Raw genomic sequence first — 23873 nt, 5'->3', positions numbered from 1 at the left:
CTCTGCCTGCTCCCACTTGTCTGTTTTTTTACTTCCAGGTGTGTGTGTGTGTGTGTGTGTGTGTGTGTGTGTGTGTGTGTGTGTGTGTGTGTCACAGGCAAAGGTCAGACTGAAAGAACACTTCCTTATTTGTAGTTTAACCTTCGCCCCCCTCCCCCCATGTGTGTGTGAGCTGCTTTCAGCTGGTAAACCATTTGCAACTGTGAACTCCAAAAGAACAAAAACTGCACCGTAAGGAAAGCTTGTTTACCAAATGGAACAAACATTTAACTTGCAAATCACTTTGACCTACAAGAGGTTTGAACGGGGTAGAAGTATAGGACACACATGTACAGCTGACAACACAACTGTTTTGAGCAGCAAGCTAAAACCTATGAATAAGTGGAAGAACCTACAATATATACAGCATACTGTAGCCCCACCCAACATACACACACACACACACACTGCAGGTGTCGTGGTTAACGCCAGCTATTGCAGTTTGCATTATCCTCCTCAAAGATTTGCATGTTTATCCGTTGATGCTGGTTTGGCCTCTGTTCCCTTCTGACACAACGAAGCGTCACTTCTCGGGCTGCAGGATGAACACAGCAATGTGGCAAATTGCTCACAGCCTCAGTGTCAACAAAGAGAACAAATATGTCACATATGCGTCAGACTGTTGCATGCAATGCATCCAGTTGTTCAGGGGAGTTTATTACCGGTACATGCTGTTCTGTTCCTTCCCTCCTCCGTCTAAACCTTGATAATATATTAAAATAGTATCAACGCTGTTGAAACAATTAGTTTATTAATCCTCATTTTCACTGCTTCCTCATGTGATATATATACACACATCACTTGGACTTTTTTCGGCAATATGATCATGAAACCTTTAGGATTTTTTTAACCATCAGAAATCTTGGCACTGTGGCAGCTATACTATATACATATAATATTTCATACTATTGTGTTAACCCATGTGGGCAACGGTGAAAGTTGATGCAGAGGACTATTTTTGGCATTATTGGATTTGAGTACTATAAAATGTAATATATAGATATATAGCAATATAATATACTTTGATTGAGGATGTTAGTCATATCACCCACGTATCCTAATAGAAAACTTTGGAAACATTAAAACCTGTTTCTAGAGATGGAACAAAACACAGATGCCAATAGACAATCGAGTTAGTGCCACTAGTGTTAAGTACTACAGCAGCACATGTCAAATAAAGAATAAAACATATCAAAGACATGAGACAAGTTGAACAAGTGTTTACATATAAAAACAAATACAGTAAAAGATACTCGCCTACAAGACATCTCGGGGACTCTGCAGTCTGGGCTCTTCTGCACCAGGAAGCGAACGCTTAGTCTCCTCTGTGCTGTCGTCTATAATGAACGTCTCTGCTTCCAAACAGTCAAACTCAGAGTCAGGCTGCATTGACAGCCCCTGTTCTTTTTTTCTATGTTCAGCCTGCAACTCTCTCTCTCTCATCATAAGATAGCAGGCTTCATTACCAGCCCAGCCAACGCTCCCGCCCTGCAATTTACTCTAATTTTCTAAATTATCCAACTATCTAAAAAGGAGGAAAATGTGCCGCTTCCGGTCCCCTTCGTCCCCTTCTCCTCCTTTCACGACCTTCTCTATGTGCAAATGCTCTCCTGCTTTTCCATCTCTCCTGTAAAGCAACATTTGCCTCCATGTAAAGCTCACCACGTCTTTCCGAGGGTTGCATGCAAAGTAGGTCATGCTCTTTCAGCTCCTCATTTGAACAGTTACACTGGTATCAGCATCAAGAGAAATGTGTTGACAACTAAACAAATACTTTAGGGTGAACATAAACAAATGCAGAGGTCACTGAATGTTTTGAGGAGTATAACATGTATGTGAATCATATCAGCTTTCTCCAGTTGAATAGGAGAGATAAGGACCTTCTCTCAATAACCATTATTTAAACATCAAATGAGAGAATATCTTTTGGCAGTGTGGCAGCTTGTTAAGAAACCTTTCCGTTTATTTTGTCCCCAGATACTTTTCTTCAGTCTGCAGCCTTGCTATCGGCTCTGCAGATTTACTTTAGCACATTTGTGCTTTTTGCCAACGTCAGAATGCTAACATGCTCACAAGGACTGCTATGCTGATATTAGCAGGTACAATGTTCAACATCTTAGTTTAGCATGTTAGCATGCTAACAATTGCGCTAAAGACAAAGTACAGCTGCAGCTGTTAGTTTTGCAGTGATTGCTCCCGTAAAGTGTTGAATTAATAGATTTTGACCCGTTTACGCGAGATGAAAAGTTACTTTATCACCAAAGTGACAGGATCGTTAATGTTTGCACCGGATTTCATGGCAATTCCTTAAAAATTGACAAAAACCTTGAAAAGCTGTTGACTTTTTATTGTAGTTCTTAAAAACAAACGTCAATGATAGAAACAACAAGGTGGTAACCATAATAATAATATTCAATAATGTAAAACAACAGAACAATATACAGTAAGAAATTAAATTATTCGTTCTCAAAACCATCCCAAGTACCTAAAACCTGTGGAGCTATTGCATGCCCGTATTTCGGGAGTTTCCAGGGAGCAAATATATGGTGCAGTTAGGAATGTCGAGGTGTTGGTTGGGGCTTGAGCACAGAGAGCCGATCCTAGATTGGGTCACCTGACGAGAGAGGTGGAAGTTTTGGATGGAGGGTAAGGACACGGGAAGAGGTAACGGAACTGAGTGACTGAAATTACTAACAGTCTCTCAGCGTTAGGGGCATTCTGCAGTAGAGGTGCACATTAATATGCCCCGTTTCATACATACATACATACATACATACATACAGCGCACACGCACACACACACACACACACACACACACACACACACACACACACACACGGAGACATTAGAGTTGAATGACTTAAAAAGAAATCACAATTTTCTAATGGCGAAATTGGGCACAATAAAATCCCTTGACTTCTTCAAAAATGACTACAAAGCACCTGTATACTCCGAGCATGCTGCTTTTTCTCCCGTCTAGCTTCTTCTTCATGTTAGATACAGTTACATACACATGTTTGACCCTGTTGTGTAGACAGAACAGGACAGGTCAGTGGAGCTGCCCACGGCTCAGTCACAACAACAGTGCTCAGGTTACGGGAGTTACATCTGAATCCCGGTGGAGGAGAAAGACTCGTGTCCATTCGCTCCCATCTTGCATCTGCAGTTCCAGTGCAGTTCCAGTAGCTGATGCCCTTCCGAGTCCAGAAATGGGTTGTGGGTGCAGAAGGAGGAGGACTAACCTGGCTGTGCTGTACATGGCGGTTGAAAGGGAGGACGTCTGCTACATGGCGGTGAGGTGAGGGCGACTAGCCCGAGTCAGTGAGAGTGAAATAGAGCGAGGGGAATCGGTCAACGCGGCACCTGCATCTGCTGCGAGGTCTGGTTCTGCCCGGTGACGTCGGGGCCCCGGTTGGCCAGTCGGTTGAGGATGTTTCTCTCGGACATTTGCAGCCGAACGGCGACAGGGGGTATCCTGGCGATGGTTGCCGGGAGACGAGTCACGTCAGCCTTCATGTCACTCAGCAGTTCCTCAAGCTGTTTGAGAACTGAAAAAAACAACACAGATATGAGCTCTCAGCACCACGGTACTCAAAATGATGGATTGTTTGTTTGTTTGTTTTCAGCCAGTTTTGTGTCTGGTGAAATTCAAGGACTCAAAATATCCATATTTTAGCATTAAGCATTAGCAGTCAGACTGGATTTCGCCTGGCAACATTTACAAAATAAAGCTGGAGGAAATAGCATGGGCAGGGCTTTAAACAATAACTATGGGAGCTAATGTGGCTAGCAAGCCGCTAGCAAGAGATGTCAATTATACAACTTCTAACAGTCATTTTTCTTACACTCACTACAGCATCTCTCCTCTACTGTTTGTATTATTTTGTCGAGGAGTTATTAATCAGCAAGTGTTTTGACAGTTGATTAATCGTTCAAGTCATTTTTCAAGACTGCTTCTCAAAAGAGGATTTGCTGCTTCCCTCCTTTTGTCGCTTAAACGTTTAAAGACGTCACCTCAGACTCTGGGATAATATGATGGGCATTTTATAGTTTGAAATATTATTGAGAAACAGATGATGAAAATGATAATTTGTTGCAGTGTGAAAACCAAACCGTCGTATTGTGTGAGTGATCATCTATTCAACTTCTAGAAGAGGTAATGAAAGGCCGTCTTTGTTCAAACATCGAAGCTGCCCAGTGTTTCACCCGTCACTAGTAACCTTAGTAGCTCCAATTAGATATATAAATATTTGTGTTTACATAATAGCTTCCTTTTTCCTACTCCTGATGCCACCACTATGATGGCGACACTTTATTCTCTCTCACACAAACACAAGCTCCTCTTATTCAAGAGTCTCATTGCAAACAATAAACCCTTGTGATTCAACCTGCGGAATATTAGAATATTATAGACAGAGGAGGACCTTTTGTACCTGCTCAACTAGTGACAGCAATTGTGCTGCTTTTTTTTGGTGCAACCTGCTAAACAAGACTTTTTCAATACGAGTTTGTTGTTGAGTTACATAATTAGATGTAATGTCATTCTGCATAATAGCAAAGATGAAGACAGCGCCTGACTTTGCAGTTTCCAGACAAGAGCCAAAGCCTGTGCAGTACCATGTTATTTTCCTCACTTTGACGCTCTCTTTTGATCTTAAATATGTTTTACCTTTATGCAGAACTGCATTGGCAGGTTTGTTTCCAGACATGGACTCCTTGCTGAGGTGCTGGTGGGACTCTGCGAGGCACTCCACCTCACTGAAGCGAGTGTTGAGGGCCATGGAGGGGTGGGCTGGGTCTTCTGTCATGTTCAAGTAAGCCGCCCTGCGCAACTGCTCCTCAATCACCAACGCCTGCTCCAGTAACTATATTGGAAACAAAGAGAGACAACAAGCCCAGTGAGATATTATACAGGGTTCATACACATTTTGACCAATGATGTCCATGACTTTAAACCACATTTCCATGACAAATCATTTTTGTGAAATCTTGGTGAGAAAATGTAGTATTTAAACTAATAATGAGAATTCCAAAGCATACAGTATACCTTAAATGACACAAATGAATGAGAGACAATAGTTTGATTGAAAGAATAAACATTTATATAGATGCCTGCTTATATTTTGAGCGTCTTTCTTTTTAAAGCATATTAATTATTTCAAACTCAGCGTAAATGAACGTCATGAACATATGAATAAAATACACAGACAGACAGAGAAAGAGAGAGAGAGAGAGCTCAGTTTACCTTGAACCTGCGAGCCAGAAACTTGTTCTTGATCTCCAGGAAGTTTCCTCTGCTCATCTCCCCTTTGAAGGGCTCATTGAGGATGGCAAACCTCACATCATTCTGCACATCCTGCCACCGAGCGTAGCCGTGTCTGATAGGCCATGGTCAAGTTTAACAACATTATTGTTTCGTGAGGATCATAATATTATATGGCAATTTGTTTTTCTCTTGCAAATTTTAAAGGACAATAAATGCTGATCATCTTGCATAGATAACTTCACACATCGGCCAGTAGAGCTGTAAATGTAAACCTGCACAACCTGGCCTGAATATTTGGTCTGGTATCCTTTGAATGGATAAATAAGACCCCTAAATAATTCTGAATCCACACAAACTCCTCATTTTCATAACAGAAAACCATAAAAGACAAAACAAGGGTCTGAGAATGGCGCTTGGCCTCTGTGTGCTTCGTACTGGCAGCTTCAAGTTTCTGCAAATGTTTACAAAAGCACACACTTCCATGTGACAAATACTAGGCGCTGGACAAACATGTACAAGATGGAAGAAATGAGTCAGCACACTAAATAATGCTCCCAACGACAGAGCTTAAATTTCCACCATGTGGTGTTTTAAGTTTTTAACATCTAGAATACAGCGGTGTGATGCGATAGCTATCAATTATTTTAATTAACGATTCATACGCTAATTTGATAATCGTTTGGTTGATATCATTTCAGAAAAAAGGTAAATATGCTACAATCACAACTCCTCAAAGCCCAAGACGACCCTTTACATATTTTGTCGAGCCAGAAGAACCAGTCAGAACCAGACTCTCCAAACAGCTGCCGATTCCTTAATTGATTAGTCCACTAATCATTTCAGTTCTAATGTGATGGGAAGACAGCGATCACAAACTGTGCGAATTTAACACGGAATTGTTCATTTGAAAGGATACTGTATGATTCCAGCCAGCAGCCAGTAGTCATGGCGACGGTGCCAAATCTCAAAGGTCTTCTTGGTAACGGTGGCCGCCCGCTCTTCATTCTGCCACAGAGAGTGAAGCTCTGAAAGGGAGGACAGAAAGGTCAAAAGACATAAACTAAAGAGAAAAGACAGGAAAAAGAGAGTTTGTGTGTGTGTGTGTGTGTGTGTGTGTGTGTGTGTGTGTGTGTGTGTGTGTGTGTGTGTGTGTGTGTGTGTGTGTGTGTGTGTGTGTGTGTGTGTGTGTGTGTGTGTGTGTGTGTGTGTGTGCGCGCACCTGTGAATCCTCCGTCAGCAATGTTGAACATGAACCTCTGCTTGGTGGCTTTTTTCTTCTCTTCGATGACGTTAACCACCGGCGCAGCTGTTGCTGCTTCTTTGGCGTTCTCTCCGTTCTGCAGTTTGCCAGACTCATCTATTTTTACAGTGTTCTTCTCCTCTTTTTGCTCTGTGAGAAAACAGAAACACGTCAGCAAGTGCTACAGTTTAAAGAGCTACACGAGTGAAATTAAACTTATACGAAGGGGATTGTTGAAATGTACATTTAGCTTTCCCTTAAAGATATTTTGAGGATGTCAAAAGTTTTGACACACTTAACGGCGTGTCCCATTTAATTGACTCGCACTGCATGTATGCGTTTTGACATTCACCTTTCTTCTCCTCTGGAGGCGAACTGGTGTCCATCTTCTCATCTTTTCCTTCCTCCGCTGAAACAAAACAAGAGAAGCACTGTTAGAAAGGTAGAAAAGGGGAAATAAGGAAACAAGACACAATGGAGGGCAGTTGCCTCACCTTTAGACTTGTCCTCCTCTGAGTCCATCTTGCTCTCCAAAACTTCTCCCTTGACCTCAGCAGGAGTGTCCTTCTCTGGCTCTGAAGTCTTGTCCTTCTCTTCTTTCTCCTTGCTTGTATCATCCGCCTCCTTGTCCTTGCCTTCATCATCTCCTTTTCCCGTCTCCTTCTCCTCCTTCCCTACAGCAGCAGAGTCGACCACCTCTTCTTTCTTTTCCAGCATAGGGGATTTTTCAGACTCATCTGGGATTTCGATAATCTATGGGAGAGGTAGTCGGTTTAAAATGAGATGAAATCTGCAAATTCAAGTATAATGTTGCTGCACATAACATATTAGACTGTACTGAAAACATAAATGCATGATACGAGTATAAAAGCAAAATTTACTTCTGGATCCTCCGTCTTTTTGGCTCCTTTGCCGTCCTCAACCTCTTTCTTCAGGTCTTCCTTATCCTCCGATTTAGACAAATCTTCTGACAAGAAACAGAAAACACAGATCAACCCTGGGCAAAGAGTGCATTTTAACCCGTTTCTGTTATAACGGTCAATAAAAACTAATTACATTTTCTTCATCTTAATTGTTGAATGAGTAAAAAGTGTGTCATGTGTTAAGTTATTACTTGTTTCATGTTTTTCTTGCTGTATCCACAAGAGGGTATCAGAACATAAGATGATAATGAAGAGATACTTGACGAAGACTAACTTATATCAAATCTTTCAGTGCAACAGAGAGAAAAACAATTTTCGGGATTTCTAGGATTATAATTTGGATTGGACGTGTAGTTAGAATTCACATTAGGTTTTGGTCAGAGTAAAAGAAGTCTTGCAATTCCAGACAATCAGATCTCTGCCTACCAAATGTCTGGGTGCAAGAACGATGACGAGAGCATCCACTAACAAACATGTCCTGGACTCAGACAGGTCGACAATCACAACGTTTATCTACATGCCGTGCGGAGGTTGAGCGAAGCGTTGAGACTGTTCTGTGAGTCTAGAGTAAAAGTTGAGGTAAAGCATGTGGTTCTGAGGTTCGAACTCGGAGGAAATGGAAATGCATGTTAGTTGTCAAGATACCCATAAAGACAGTGTTGCAACACACATTTTATGAGTTGGTTCTTATTGGAAAAGAATCGTCTAACTAAGGGATTATGATTCCAGAAGCTGAAATTAAATAACCCTTCTGCAGTGAAGATTTGTACAGTTTAAGAAATCATATGGAATTTTACTTCCTAAGAACTAAGTATGAAGTGTGTGTGTACCTGGCACAGGAGTGTTGGGCTGTGTGTCTGCAGGGGTCCCAGTCGATGGAGTTTTGGGGTCTTCACCTGCAGCCAAAGCTGCAGCCCTTTTGTTCTCCTCCAGCTCTGCCATCCAAGGCATCGACCACTGACCATTCACATGCTCAAACTCCTGCACCTGTTAATCCACATGTGAATATGTCAGCCCACCACTCAATCACTGGTTAAATACTTTAATTATTGAAATATACGTTGTAGTGTTTTCTGTTCCAACCGGTAAACCATACCTTTTTCCTTATCAGTGACATCACACCAATACGGGTGAGCACATGTTGCCTTGACAGACCCTCGCGTGGGACGCCGTCTGCAAAGGTCTCGGCTCCGTCTGCCCCAGGCTCGCAAAGGTGACGCATGAACAAAGACACATAGGCCCTGAGAACATTGATGAAGAAGAAGGTGGACCGATGTCAAGGTAAATACATTTGGAAAATATCTAAATCTCCGAAAGATCCACATTTCACAGAAATACACCAAGAATATACATTGGAAATCAAACAAAGCAACACATATACCAGATTCATGACTGCTAAAAGCTTCAACAAACAAGTAAGCTGTAACACTACTTAAAAAGGCTGGGAATTGTTTGAAAGGTTTCCATTATATTGCCAATACAATTTCCTAAGATTTGGAATCTCAGTTTATGAATAATATTTAGTGCGTACAATACAAATAGTTTTCTAACAAAATTAAACTTTTTAAAACATCCACAATTCTTAGATGTTGTCTCAACATACAAGTCTCACGAGAACTTTAACCTAAATAAAATGGTTTAAATGTTTAATTTAATCAGTAACTCTTGTCAAGATTACAAATCTGACATTTTCTGCCAACTTTAACTATTTGACAGTTTTCATTAAGATTAAATAAAAGAAGTGAGGTTTGATAGTCAGCGCAGCCAATACAAGTAGAAAAACATCCCATTGAGACTCACTTGAATTCTTTCTCAGACTTCCCACGGAGGTCCCTGACAAGCCACTGGTTGGTGAAAGCATCCTGGGGAGGCATCCCATAACGCATCACTGCATTTAGGAAAGCTTTCCTCTGCCGTGCATTGAAGCCCAAAACCTGACGGGTAACAAAAGAAGTAAGGATGTTTAAAAATTTAAAGTCACTTCAAAAAAGACATTCATCGTTGTTTTTTTCCTTTTCCTCACCTCGATGTTCCCGCCCACTCTGGCCAACAGTGGAGGCAGAGGTTTGTCCCGATCGTTCCTCAGCCCTTTGCGGCTTGGTCTGCGGGAATTTGCTAAAGCGACATGACAAAGTAAATCCATCTGAGATTATGAAAATTAAAAGTCAAAAATCTAACTTTGCATTTGGAACTATCATGTGTGTTCTTAACGTCCTTAAGTTGCTCTGTGAAGATGTTCCACTTACGGCTCATCCCGGCTCACTCTGATCCTGCTGAAGCTGTCTCTCCTCATCTCTCAGCACTTCAACATTTAACGCTTCTTCTTGAAGCGAAACACTTTCAGAACATTTACAACTGAAAGCATTGTTGTGGTGGTATACTTAATTTAATGAAATTAAGTAACAGAGCCATAATTTACACAATCAATAGAAACATGTACATCTTTTTGTGCATATAAAATAATTGCCAAGATAAAATGAATCAACTTAGAAAATTAAATAAATACTGAAATTGCTGTTTTTAAACAAAACTCTGTTAAGTGCATTTCAAAACCACTTAATTAACATTAAATATGAACCAAAATGTATTTAAAGTGCAGGTAGATTTTTCAGCTGGCCGAGAAATCGTTGATGATAAGTTTCTTTCCCTGTTTCTGTCCTTTTTTCTTTTTCTTTCGTTCTTTTTTTCCTTTTCTTTCCTCTCTAGGCTCAACGCAGATGATGCAGCGGCAAGTTGCGCTTTGTGAGTTGTTGTAGAGGTTGTCAATGAGGATATCATAGCTGTCATCTGAATCGGAATAAACATCTGTAGAGGTGGTTTGAAGGATGTTAGTGGGGGAAAGAACTAGGGCTCGAACAGGAAGGGCTACCTCCATGTCTGCGGCATTGCTGGGACCAACTCTTAAACTCAAATATATCTTAATGACTGACTTTAAACAACTCAGGTGGAAACTCTGCATCGTCACATAAGTAGTTAACACGCACACCTCCTCTGAACAGCAGTGATCAAAACACTGAGCCTTACCTTCAGCCCGTTCATCAAAGTCCTCGTCGCCCTCCTCCGAGGCCACCGAGTAGTCAGACTGGTTGTCCGACTGATCCTCCTGCCAGTCTAAAAGGAGCACAGACAATAATGTTGAAGTAGGATAAAATAGAAGCAGGACCGAATTGATAGTCGAGATTAAGAACATCCAAACTCCTCGAGGCGCTGCAGCCTCATTTAGTTACCATCAAACAGGATTTTAGCCAGGAGGGGGAGCTACTGGTTTTCAGTTTCTACAAATACATTATTTAGTAAATGTCTTTTCATGGGTTTATTGTATTTAGGTCCTCTGCTATACTTGTAATCCTGGATTTAGTTGACTAAAATAGTTCTTAATTAAGTGGAATAAAGGGAGGAGACTGCAGAATAACAAAGGTGGCTGAATAACTGCACTGAGAAGTTCCCGTATTAAGTATTATTATGAAGTTCCCCTCAAAGACTTCTCAATTTTGTAATGATGCTTCTTCATGAGAGGATCCCCTGGATTTAAATAAATAGTTTTCAACACGCTTGGTTTGAGAAGAAACTAACTATCAATTTCTAAACGACACACAACTAACATGTTTCTAATAAGTTTCTACAGCAAATCTAACAATAATAATAGCATAAAACGTCATGCACTCACTGAATCTCCCACCGTGTTACACCAAAAACACCACACAAATACCAGCAGCAGCACGCACTCACAAGAAGAGATTAAATGATATATTGTTCTGACCCTGTCTTATACTTCGGTCCTCCTGGGAGCCGTCATTGTAGTTGACTGGCTTTCGAGTTCTTTTGCCTTTGCCCAAGTTTCGGGCAAGGTCTTCTTGCTGCTGCTCGTAGTGGTGACGCAGCAGCTTCTCCCAGTAGTCAGGATCAACACTTTCCTCCTGCTTGATCACCTCTCGTTCCACCTCCTCCTCCTCCAAGAGTGAAAAAAGTAATTAATATTGATCGAAAAGAATAAAATGCACGTTTATTTCTGGAGTGAAGACCTATGATTGACGACATTAGACCATTTCAAGAAATACATCCTTGTCCTAGCGGTAAAAAAGTACCTCATCTTCTTCATCTTTGACCACATACTGGGCAACTTTAAAGGAGCTGAGGTATTCGTTCATGCTCTGGAGCTCTGTGTCATCTGTAGCATCCCGGTCTCTGTCTAGCAAACTATCAATTGCATGGTCATCGTAGTGGATCACACTGCTGTCATCCTCCTTGTCGCCGCCTGGAAAAAGGCAAATAAAGTCAAATAAAAGAGAAAGAAAGCAAAAAACTACATCTACTCCCTGTAACATCTTTAGACTGGCATTTTAAGACTATATCCCGACTATAAACTCCTTATTCTTAGTGTAAGTATCCAGCTTATCTCCCAAACTCAAACATAACAATGTGCATTGCAGTACATTTAAGTTAGTCGAACCTTTCAAACTTAGGTTCAATGTTTCATACAACTGAGAAGCCATCCATTGACAAAACAATGTGCATTAAAGATTATCTTCTTTAACAAAGAAACCTCAAATGTCGTTCTTTACTAATATTACGAAATATTGCATCAGCTTTCATTTTGAATTAAAGAGTTCTCACTACACCGGCTTGTTATCTTTGAACATGTAATTATGTGGCAAGTTATGGACAATACATTACAATAGATATTTAACACCATTCTGATCCTTCTACACCAGATATAAGGATTATGATGGCATTAAATAAGCAAAGGCTCAACACTGGATTTTAATTTAGCCAATAACAATTACAATGTGCCTTAATCTGATTCACGCTAGACCTTTGAAGTTCTCAGGACAAACAATTTGTAGCACGTCTTGTTTTCACAACACTCTGCTACCCTTTTAACGTGTGAGAAATCTAATGTTGCAAGTTTAAAGTACAATGCAGAATTCACTTAAAAACTCAGATAAACATAAAAGCAAATTGTTGAAAGAATTCATGCTGGATATTTAAATCCGTCAGTGGGTTAAAGTTGACTCACCCTCTCCAAGTTCATACTTGAACAACTCTTCAGTTCCAAACTTGAGGATGTCGTCGAGCTCCTGTTTGGACATGGAGCCCGTCTTGGAGCCGAGACCGGGTCGCACCACCAAGTGAGTAAGCATCATCTTCTTCTTTGCTACCTGGAGGAGGTAGGTAGATGGAGGACGAACAAGTGGTGAGCAGGTGTTCACAGAATCCTGACATAGGAGACCCAATTTTCATTTATTGTAGTGTCCCTTTTCACAGACCTGCGTGATCCTCTCCTCCACAGAGGCTTTGGTAACGAAGCGATAAATCATCACTTTCCTGTTCTGGCCAATACGGTGAGCTCTGCTGAACGCCTATGAAACACACAGATGAAACAAACAGCATAATCCCCTCATCCAAACGAACCAACATCCTGACGTGAATGTGAGGTTCCAATCAGGGTTTGCATACCTGGATGTCATTGTGGGGGTTCCAGTCAGAGTCGTAGATGACGACGGTGTCAGCAGAAGCGAGATTAATGCCCAAACCACCAGCTCTGGTAGAGAGGAGGAAAGCAAACTGGGGAGCACCAGGAGCTGTTGGAAAAAGAAACAAGGCGAGAAAGAAAATTAGAATACTGATTGGCGACCAGAGCAGCTGTTTTTAGCCAATATAAACGGTGCACGCACCATTAAAGCGGTCAATGGCCTCCTGTCTCAAGGCACCGGTGACCCCTCCATCAATTCTTTCATATTTGTATCCCTCGTTCTCCAGGAAGTCCTCCAGCAGGTCCAGCATTTTAGTCATCTGAGAGAAGACCAAAACCCTGTGGCCTCCGTCCTTCAGCTTCCTCATCATCTTCTGGAGCAGCGTCAGTTTTCCTGAAGACTTAGTCAGAGCATTGCCCTCATACATGCCATTTGGAAGTTTTGGTGCCTCCTGCAGTCAAGAGAAAGAAATCTAAATAAACTGAGAGCAGTAAAAATGTTTCCATACTTAAGACATGGATCACCCCCCAAAAGAAAGAAAGTTTGTTCCCTGACAACTTGAACATCATACCATGGCAGCTGCAGGAAAGAGGTAGGGGTGATTGCAGCATTTTTTCAGGTCCATCACCACGTTGAGCAGAGACACTTGGTTTCCTCCTCCACGAGTGTTCAGGGCATCAAAGTTACGCGTTAGGATGAACTTGTAGTATTTCCTTGTTTACAACAAAGACAAAAGGTTGAAAAAGATAATGAGAAAATAGAATTCAGAGATTAGACAAAATAAAACATATCATATACATAAATGCCAATCAATATTCTTCAATATGCAGACTGGTATCATTTCAAATCGGTGTATATTTCTACTGTTAAAATACATTACTATCTTTCTATAACGTACTTCTGCATGGGGCTCAGCTCCACTCTCACAATGAGCTCAGTCTTTGAAGGCATGTGTTTGAAAACATCAGCCTTCAGCCTCCTGAGCATGTGTGGTCCCAGCATGTCATGGAGCTTCTTGATCTGGTCCTCTTTGGCAATGTCTGCAAACTCCTCCAAGAACCCTTCCAGGTTGCTGCAGAGAGAAAGAGAATACAAACACATAACTACAGGATGGGGGTTGGGTGTCCTTCTTGAATCTGCAATTCAGTCACATATGCTGTGGCCACATGTGGGTCTACTGACCAGAATCTGACTGGTGTCAGGAAGTTGAGCAAGTGGAAGAGCTCCTCCAGGTTGTTCTGAAGAGGAGTGCCAGTAAGCAGCAGCTTGTGTTGCAGCGGATAGTTGTTCAGAATCCGGAAGAACTAACAAAAGACGGGGAGAAAAAGAAAAAAAACATTATATTTTATTAATTGAACAAACTCATTTTTGATAATCAGAATTAAATCTTAAACGCAGGATAAACACTTCCAAGTTATTACCTTAGACTGGTTGTTTTTGAGCCTGTGAGCTTCGTCCACCACCAGACAGGCCCATTCAATGGAGCCCAGCACAGCCTGGTCAATGGTAATCAACTCATAAGATGTCAGCAGGACGTGGAACTTGACTGTTGAATCTTTCTGTAAAGCACAGAGAGAAGTTAGTTTAGGGGTCACCATAACCGCAACATTACAATATGGAAATATTGACAAGCCAACAGCAAGAGAATAGATGGCAAGCAAACGCCACAACCACTATGTTTTTTTTTATCAGTTTTTTAATTCTTTGCAAAGGGAACACTGCATATTTACACTATGTTACAACTGCCAGCAGCATGAAGAGGTGCTGAGAGTTTATTCTGAGTGAACTTTTTTTTTTATGGCCGCCGAAAGTTGAAACATGTTCAGCTTTGGGTAAAATGCTGTCAATGTAAGCTACAAGTGCTGAACGGGTCAATCCTCTCTCCCGACGTAGTTCTGTCTTCACTTCAACCAGAACAAGTACTTTACCCTGTACCAACATTTTTACTTCTGCAGATAGTCTCATCAAAGCAACCAGACGCAACCAAAGCTTCACAGCTGAAAAATTGCAGTGCCCGTTTGCCCTTCTGTGTTTTGCATCAACAATAAACAAGTGGGCAATTTAACTAGTTTTAAGACTTATCAAAAGATCTTTGTCAAAAGATGTCTTTGTAAAAAGCGACATTATAACCAATAGTAGCCAAACAATAAAGCTTTTTATATAGCACCAAAATCAAAATAAATTAAGTCACCCACCCTAAAGGCAATAAAAATGCATATTGCGCTGTTGAGCCATGATTACCAAGGAAATTCCTTAACCGTGATCAGCCCTAAAGTGCCACAAGCTAAAACTGGGGATGAACCGTTGTATAATTTGGCAGCATTTTTTGTCATGTACATTTCTACTAGTGTAACTTCCAATAATATATACTTACTTCATCAATATTTCCTATCAAAGATATCTAATATTTTCATTTTGATACTCTATATTCTTGCTTACCTTCATCTTGGATGCTTTTTTCCCGCCTCGGATGGCATTTCCCTCAAAGGAGAACTCGTTCTCCCTGATGACAGCCCTGCTGTCTTTGTCCCCTACGTAGGTCACCACGTACATGTCAGGGGCCCACATCTCAAACTCTCTCTCCCAGTTAATGATGGTGGACAAGGGAGCACTAACCAGGAAGGGACCTTTGGAGTGACCCTGTACCAGGAAGACAGAGTCAACATTTACATATAAAGAATGGATTCATTATTAAATGGCTAAATTTATATAACGTTTTTAATCCAAAGAGCTTTACAATTTGCTTCCACACACCTATATCTGTACTGCCCTGCCTTTAGGGTCGAGTTCCTTACTTGGAGCTGACCCCCTTTCATGGCCAGAGTTACTGTGTGTCACACGTCTGAAACCCTTCCCACTAACATTGATTGACAGGGGAGGGCAGACTGAACGCAGCCAGTTCAGATGCCAAAGCTAGCATCAGAACAGGCTAATAAAAAATGCCTGCAAAAAAAAAAAAAAAAAAAAAAAAAAAATCATATATACTGTTCTTACCTCCTTGTACAATGAGTAGAGGAAGACCGCAGTCTGTACGGTCTTTCCTAAACCCATCTCATCAGCCAGGATTGTGTCTGTGGCCTGAGCCCAAGAAAACCTCAGCCAGTTCAGGCCCTCCAGCTGATAGGGATGCAGGTTGCCTCCTGTGCTGTCCAGGTAGTCCGGCTGCCGATCAAACTTGATGGTGGGCTGGAAGGAAGAAACAACGAAGAATATCAAATCCACATCTGTCTTGATTCAAGCTAATTATATTCTGCCAAACACAATTTCAGTTTCACAATAACCAAGGCTGTGTTTGAAGAGTTTGTTTTCTTTGCTTCAAGGTTTCATAATACTTACATCTACAATTGGATTAGCAGGTGGCTGCTCTGCCTTCTTGACTTTGACTGTCTTCTTTAGCTTCTTAAGAGGTCTGCCCTCCTCACCCATCATCAACTCTCTAAAAAAGGGAAATGACAGGGATAAAAAATAAACATATTTTCAACTGCATTTATTAATAGAAAAATTATCCAACATGTTGTAAATCTCTGTATACCTGTGATTCCAGTATGTCTGTTTGTAGGTGTCAAACTCTGGGATGTCCATGTCTTCGCTCTCCCATGTTGCCTGATCATAGGCCAGATCTCTCCATTTGATCAAGTAATGTATGTTGTTCTTTTTATCAACACTAACAGGAAAAAAAACACACAAGAAAGATGGAGTTAATGATAAAAGTGCTATTACTGCATTCGCTCTTCAGATGTGTACAACAGCAATTTTATGACTAAAATTCAGTCTGATGGCTCCACACCTCCAGAGGAAACTAAATTCACTGTGCTTCTTTGTAAAGGTGAAATGTGTATTTTTATTTATATATATATATATATATATATATATATATATATATATATATATATATATATATATATATATATATATATATATATATATATATATATATATATATATATATATATATATATATATATATATATATATATATATATATATATCCCCTACGTGTGGTTAATGATGCGGTGGATCATCATCCACTCCATTTTGATTCCATAGCGGTAAAACTCCTGCTCCATCTGGATAAAGAGAGGATCCTTGTTCTTCCGCTTGGTGCTTTTGTTTTCGTCACCCTCAACACCAAAATCTACAGGCGTAGGTTCGTCCATGTCGGTCTTTCTCTGGTAGTTGCGGAACATCACCTGGCAGTTAAGCTCCAACTGGGCAACAGGGAGGTAGAGAAAGGAACCATTGGGTTTGTGTTTGTATTTTTCTCTGCGCGCACGCACAAGACTGTCTCAACTACAAGTGGATAGTTTCAGAGAGTGTGCGCTACCTGTAGCTCCAGCACCCAGGAGCAGTGCCAGTAAGACATGTTGCACCATTTGACAAAGAACTCCCTCTCCCTGCGGCCTGCCAGCGGCGGGGGATCAGAGGCATCAGCAGCGAGATCAGCAGGCCGAGGGACAGGCGTGGGGGCTGGCGGCTCCCCCCATCGCCATGTTATTAACTTCTGGACTTTGCCCTTCATATGTGGACACTGTTAGAAAGCAGGAAAGGGGAGGAAGAAACATTTGATGTGATTTGATGATGTGATGCTCGTCAATGAACAGAAGCTCTGGTTTAATAAAAATAATAGGAAGGGTGAAGTTTTAGGACATGAGATATCAGCAAACTAAAAGCTGCTATGGTTTAACTAAAATACTGTAGACGTGCACAAGATGGAATCTACATCCGCATACACGCCCACGTGAGCACCCGCGCGCACAAACTCGTGCACAGCGCTCACCTTGCAGCGGGGGCAGATCCATTCTCCATTGGGAATTTCAGGGAGAGGAGGATTGAGGCAGTGGATGTGGTAGGAGGAGGGGCAGGTATCACAGCAAAGCAGCTCCCCTCCGTCCTTGCACACCCGGCAGAACTCAATGTGGTGGTCGTCTTCCTCCTCCACCCCTTCATTACTCCTGTCTTCTTCTTCCTCCTCTTCGACCTCAGAGAGCTCATCTCTGGCCTCCCACTGGATCCCCTCCTTCTCCTGGTGGCAGAATTACAGACAGAGAGGGAGGTGGTGTGAGTGTGAAGGGAGGGGGGAGGGGAGAGAGAGCGAGAGAGAGAGAGAGAGAGAGAGAGGGTGGGTGGGTGGGATGGAGAGACAGGCAGGGAAGGTATGCGGAACAGAGTGAAAGGAAACAAGGGAGGGGTGTGGGGTGATTTTCAAGAGCACCGGGGGTGGGGTGTATGTGCATTGCGCGTGTGCGTGAGGAGTCATATTGGAGGGGGAAGGAGGGGAGGGACAAGAAGAGGAAATGGGGGATGGGGGGGCGAGACATGTGGTGGGAAATAGGAGAGGATAGATGGAAAAATGAGCAAGAGGTTTGGGGGGGGCAGCAGAGGACAAAGAAAAATAGAGAACACAAAAAAAAAATGTTTTAAACATTTAAAAAGTCCATTTTGTCAATCCAACTTTCCAGTAAGACACTTCCACACAATATCCTACAGACAGGTGTAATTTTTTGCACTGCCGTTTCTTACTCCAGGAATTAGGTATAATCTTTTCTAACACAGGACCCAGTGGACTTCTCTGGACAGCTCTGAGAGGTACTCACACAGTGTGGGCAGCTCCACTTGCCCTCAGGGGCCTTTTCCATGTCAGGGTCCAGACAGACCATGTGATAAGCTCGGGGACAGGTGTCACACAAAATGATCTCTCCTCCCTGCTGGCACACCTCACAGTAGTCTTGGTGGTCTGTCTCGTAGCCATCGCCATCCTCCGTTTCCACTGAGAGAGGTGGAAATTAGCAGGACACAGTAAGTGTGATGGCCTTCATTTTGGCCTCGTCTTTAATCTTATTCGACGAAGCAAACCTCCATTCATCCGTCTGTTCTGAAACCTGTCTCGGTAACAGAACCAACTTTTTATTAAAGTATTATTTTCATGCCAACCTTTCTTCTTTTTCTTCGCACTCTTGGGTTTCTTCTTAGGACGGTTGCTGCGGTTCGAGCCATCTGACACCGAGAAACTCCCGTCATCAAAGTCACTCTCTACTTCGGGTTCATCTTCATCACTCTGAAAGAGGGACAACGAGGAGAGGAGATTGGGAAAGAGAGAAATAACATTAAAGTACATTACCAATTGTCTGATTAAATGATTATCTAATTCTCAAACGTAATGACTGCACTGTAAAACAGAAAAAAAGGGGTGGCACAAAAGTATCTTACCGAAGAGCGCTTCCTCTTGCTGTTGAGGCCGCCTAGTTTGATTTTTAGTGGAGCCACCTTCTTAGGTTTGGGCTTCAGCGGAGGCTTAGCCGCGGGTTTCGACTTCTTGCGAGCATTGGGACCTGAGGAGACAGATTAAAGTTTAAATCAGGACACAGTTTATTTTGTATTATTCAAAAACAACAAACCACCTTTATCTTGACATTTATTTATACTGTTATCTGAACAATAATGTATCCTTCACCTTTCCCCTCTTTAGTTTTGGCCTTGCGGAGTGGAGGTGCCGGGGCTGCTGGGGCTGCAGCAGGGGTCGGAGCAGGGGCCGGGGCAGGAGCAGGTGAAGTAGCCGCACTGGTCTCTGGCCCTCCGTCTGTTCCTGCCACCACCATGTTCTCCACAGCTGCAGCCACATTGGCAGCTGCTAGGGCTGCATTGGCAGTGGCGGATCCCTACATGAGAGGACGCAGTACAGAGTAAGAAACACACAAGAGGACAGCAACATATTGTTCATTACAAATCTGACTTGCAAATACCTTAAGAGGGTTGTTGGTGCTGAATTCTCTCCACTTAGCCATCATTAAAGTCATCATCTTGGACACAGCGATTTTGGGGTTCTTAGCTGCAATTAAAGGCCTATGGACATAAAATGTACAAGATGTATCGTGATTATTTATATTTAAATACATAGCTCCTTCAATAACAAGGTATATACATATTCAATAATATCTACTATAAAAGGAGTCTCCTCACCTGACGAACTGGCTGAAGGCCTTGTAGTTGGTGAGGGAGCTGTAGTCTTCCTGAGTAAAGACGTGGTCAATGTCTTTCATGCCCCAGGCCTCCAGCAGCTGGGTGGAGCTTTTAGGCTGAGGTGTGAGGAGAGAAGAGGGGTTGAGCAGAACAGCCAGGGAAGGTGAATTTGTTGTGTTAGCCCTGATGGAATTAATTAATTATCCACTCAGCAGCTGAGTCTAAATTAATCTTTACCTGGCAATCATCGTCATCGTCGTCATCGTCTTCTGGTTCTGGCTCTTTACGTTTGCTCTTTGAGCTGGATGAGGCTCCTTTCTCTGCAGCCGCACCTCCTTTCTTCTTATCTTTGGCATTGCTGGAACGTTTCTTCTTCTTCTTCCCGGGGGCATAATCACTTCCTTCACTCGCTGACCGCACACCTCCCTCTTCTGCATCTCTATCTGGTGCTTCAATCAGGTGCTCTGGGGAGCTGACTGGCAACTCCTGCAAAACAAAGAGCCACTTTGCAAATTACACAAAGACACTGGTGCTTTTATTTTATTTATTTATATATATATTTATATATATATATATATATATATATATATATATATATATATATATATATATATATATATATATATATATATATATATATATATATATATATATATATATATATATATATATATATATAGAAAGCGTCATAATTTCTAGTATGATTTCTAGTAATGAATGTGCCACTCTATACAGTTGTGGAGGTCTGCATGGAAAGTCACACAGCTCTGCTATCATCCATGTAGCTTCATAGACAGTACATCACTAAACTCTGGTATCAAATGAGCAGTCACCATATCTATTGGTTGACTGACAGAAAATTTGTTAACAACCCATGAATTCATCTTTTTGATAACTGTTAAAAAATGGAAAACAATTTGCAGTCACAGGAGAATAAAATGGATAAAATATGACTAACCCAGCAACGGGAGATCAGAGACATCATTACAGAGACCTGACTCCATCGTGGCATCCTGGATCTAGCTTTGATATTTGACAGGAGGTCAAATCACACATAGTCAAAGATGATGGACAGTGTTTCCCTGCTGTCAATTAGTATTTTGTGTCAATTGCCAAGATTTCCCTTTAAATAAGTGTCCATTAAGTCATATATCGCCAATCCCGGAAAAAAAAAAATCTTTTTTTTCCCAGACTGCTCTATTTAAATAAAAGCTCCCTTCAATTTTACTCAAATAGAAATAATTAATCAACCAGGGCTCAAGTTGTGCATTAAGAAAGGAGAAAAACTGTATTACAAACACCCAGCTTAGAATACTGCAAATATATAAATATTACAAGACTTTCTTCAGTGGTCCATAGACTCAATCACAATTGGGTTACCTTCTTCAATCGATATTGACATTTATTTAGATGAAAATCTTTTGAATTTGCCACTTTAAGATGATCGCCATATTGCCCAAAGAATAGTTTTTGCTGCTGTTGAAATGACTCCTAAAACAAACTTAAAAAATACATTTAAAAAAAGCACCTCTGTTTTTGCCATGTTAACCCTGTGTTGCATCATGGTAACAAATTATCCTTGACTCCTTGAATTATTGACATCATATATGCACAGAAATTATGATGAATGCATTTTTTGCCTTCACTGTCTGCTGTGATTAAAAGTCTGAAGAATGAGTGAATCGGCCAACTATTTGTCGACTTAGAAATCCTTTACATTGTGTGCATGTCCCAGTAGACTTGAGGAGGTGCTCATTTTGTTATTGTTTTAGTGTGGCCCCCATGATGTGGATTGACATATTTGTTTACCAGGTCAAATCTGACAACAAAAAAAACAAAAAAAAACTCATAAAAATGGGGTTCCCAGAGTCAACAAGTTGACAATGTACCTGAAAAGTTAGTCAAACTGACCTCTCTGACGGGCCTCTGCCTCTTGCTGCTCCTGCTCTCTCGGCTGCTCTTCTTGGCTTTCTTCTTCTTCTTCGTCTTGGGAGCCTCCTCCACTTCAGACACAGCATCCGCGAGCTCGTCCTCCTCACCTGCGGGTGACATGCTGTCATTAGCGGGAGAAGACACGCGGGACTACCGGTTATGCTGCAGACCGGAGAGGATGAACGGACGCGCGCACTGGCACGGCTTCGGTCGCGTGTCCGTGCGCGCGCATACACACCCTGAACGCCAACACAGAACAGGTTGAAACTTGTCTATTCTCTGGCTCCAAAAAACTTTGACAGTTCACGCCCGCGCGCAAGAGGACACACGCGGGAGGTCTGCGGCACGAGAGGGGTTAATAAATAAAACCCGTAACTGTGAACTCTTCCGGGAGAAGTTAGCAAACTAGTCCGTAATGGCGAGTGACGGACGGGCTAGCTCGAGCTAACGTTAGCTCCCGCGAGCTCCGCGAGAGAGATGGACCTCCTTCAGAGGAATAAAACACGAGCTTACCGTGAAGAAGTGAGGGCTCGTCCGCGGCTCCGAAGTCCTCCCTCTCATCCTCGCTGCCCGACATGTTCGCAGCGTTTTAATTGTACGTCTTGCTGGTCGAATTAATCCCTCCTAAACCTTGCTCCTCGGTCGGCGAGGGAGGAGGGAAAATGACGTGGGACTGTAGGAGAATGGACCGGGGGGTGTCCAGGAAGGGTGGGGGCGGTGGGAGCTGAAAATAAATAAATAAATGCCATTGGTTGGTATAGCTCACGTAATCCTTTCCTCATTCCTAATATTTACACAGAATCTGCTCTAATTAGCCACCTGCGTACTCAAAGAAGTTAGATAGCTGGATCATCTACGCTTTGACATTATCTGCTGTTTATTTGCAGGTATTATTAGTCTACACAGGAGTGGATGAAGTTAAGTGTGGCATCCATCATTATTTAAAGTGTGGGCTTCAATCTCGCATTGGCGAGTTAAAACAGTACATTGAAGTAAAGTTTACGCGTTAGAAACTTACTGTGGTGAGTGTGAGCTTAGTCCCGGGTCGAGGTGTGTGCTCGCTCTCTCGGCGCTAGAATGAATAGTCAGGCTGTTTGTGCGGCAGTTGTTGTCATTTAGCGCTCATTCGTGAAACCCGGCTGAATCAATGATCAGCGGAATAAAAAAAAAGATCCGTCAATGACCCAGAACACGTTGCTCCCCTCGTCTCTCCCCCAACCTCACAGGCAAAGCTTAGCTAACATCCTCACAAACACACAAAGGGGCAGACATCCCATAATAATCCCCCCCCCTCCTCTCCCACACAGGACTCTGCATAGTTACCTCGCAACGGACAGACCATAATACTCAGCCTGCTCCCACCCCCTCCCCCACACGCGCACGCACACTCACTCGCACGCACGTACACTGCTGCTAGACATGCATGCACCAGGCTCATTGCACGCACACTCCTTCCCCTTTCCACTAGTAGTCCCAGCCCCCTTAGCAACCCCGTTGTCATGGTGACACTCCCTCCCCTACGCTCCTCGACAGACCATAATACTCCAGCAGTACAAGCATACATCCCATAATATACAACTCCTAAAAGAAAGAAGAAGAAAAAAACACCAGTCACATGGTCTCCAGGGGAACTCAAGTCCACTGGTGACAGACCATAATACTCACTGACCATCCGTCTGGGAGTGAGCATGCCAAGCAGTCCAAGAGCATTCACTTGTGTCCATGTGATCTAAACACAGGTGGACTGCATGCCTTCAGTGCCTTGTGCAGGTCAACCTGAGCCTGCTGCTACTGAATTGAATGTGTGTCAAATACTTTACTGATGCTCAGCAGCCCGATGCAGGCGAGGCCTCCTGGTACAGAGTCTTACTGCTATATACACTGATGCACTACTATACACTGATCCTACTGCTACTATACACTGATGTACTGCTATATACACTAATGCACTGCTACTATACACTGATCTACTGCTATATACACTGATGCACTGCTACTGTACACTGATGTACTGCTATATACACTGATGTACTGCTATATAC

General features: G+C 42.2%; 1 protein-coding gene across 1 annotated transcript; it reads right to left on the bottom strand.

The window, feature by feature from the left end:
* Window positions 1–2370: 2370 nt before the first annotated feature.
* On the bottom strand, window positions 2371–22408 carry chd4b (chromodomain helicase DNA binding protein 4b; the record flags this gene model as incomplete). Its single annotated transcript, XM_079227454.1, has 39 exons — window positions 2371–3587; window positions 4709–4904; window positions 5285–5417; window positions 6222–6330; window positions 6525–6695; window positions 6898–6954; window positions 7040–7298; window positions 7427–7512; window positions 8299–8455; window positions 8565–8709; window positions 9269–9402; window positions 9492–9583; window positions 10493–10579; window positions 11229–11418; window positions 11554–11723; window positions 12486–12623; window positions 12732–12828; window positions 12926–13050; window positions 13144–13393; window positions 13514–13655; window positions 13841–14014; window positions 14125–14246; window positions 14364–14501; window positions 15382–15582; window positions 15937–16128; window positions 16279–16378; window positions 16475–16606; window positions 16939–17150; window positions 17267–17470; window positions 17720–17965; window positions 18537–18709; window positions 18874–18997; window positions 19150–19271; window positions 19394–19598; window positions 19683–19782; window positions 19900–20015; window positions 20137–20385; window positions 21811–21938; window positions 22345–22408. The coding sequence occupies 39 exons, from the start codon at window positions 22406–22408 to the stop codon at window positions 3391–3393; spliced, it is 5937 nt and encodes a 1978-aa protein (XP_079083580.1). The 3' UTR covers window positions 2371–3390.
* Between the last annotated feature and the right edge of the window lie 1465 nt (window positions 22409–23873).

This window comes from Taurulus bubalis, assembly GCF_910589615.1.
Source record: "Taurulus bubalis genome assembly, chromosome: 12".
NCBI lineage: Eukaryota > Metazoa > Chordata > Actinopteri > Perciformes > Cottidae > Taurulus > Taurulus bubalis.
This window is presented reverse-complemented; position numbering and strand designations above follow the sequence as displayed.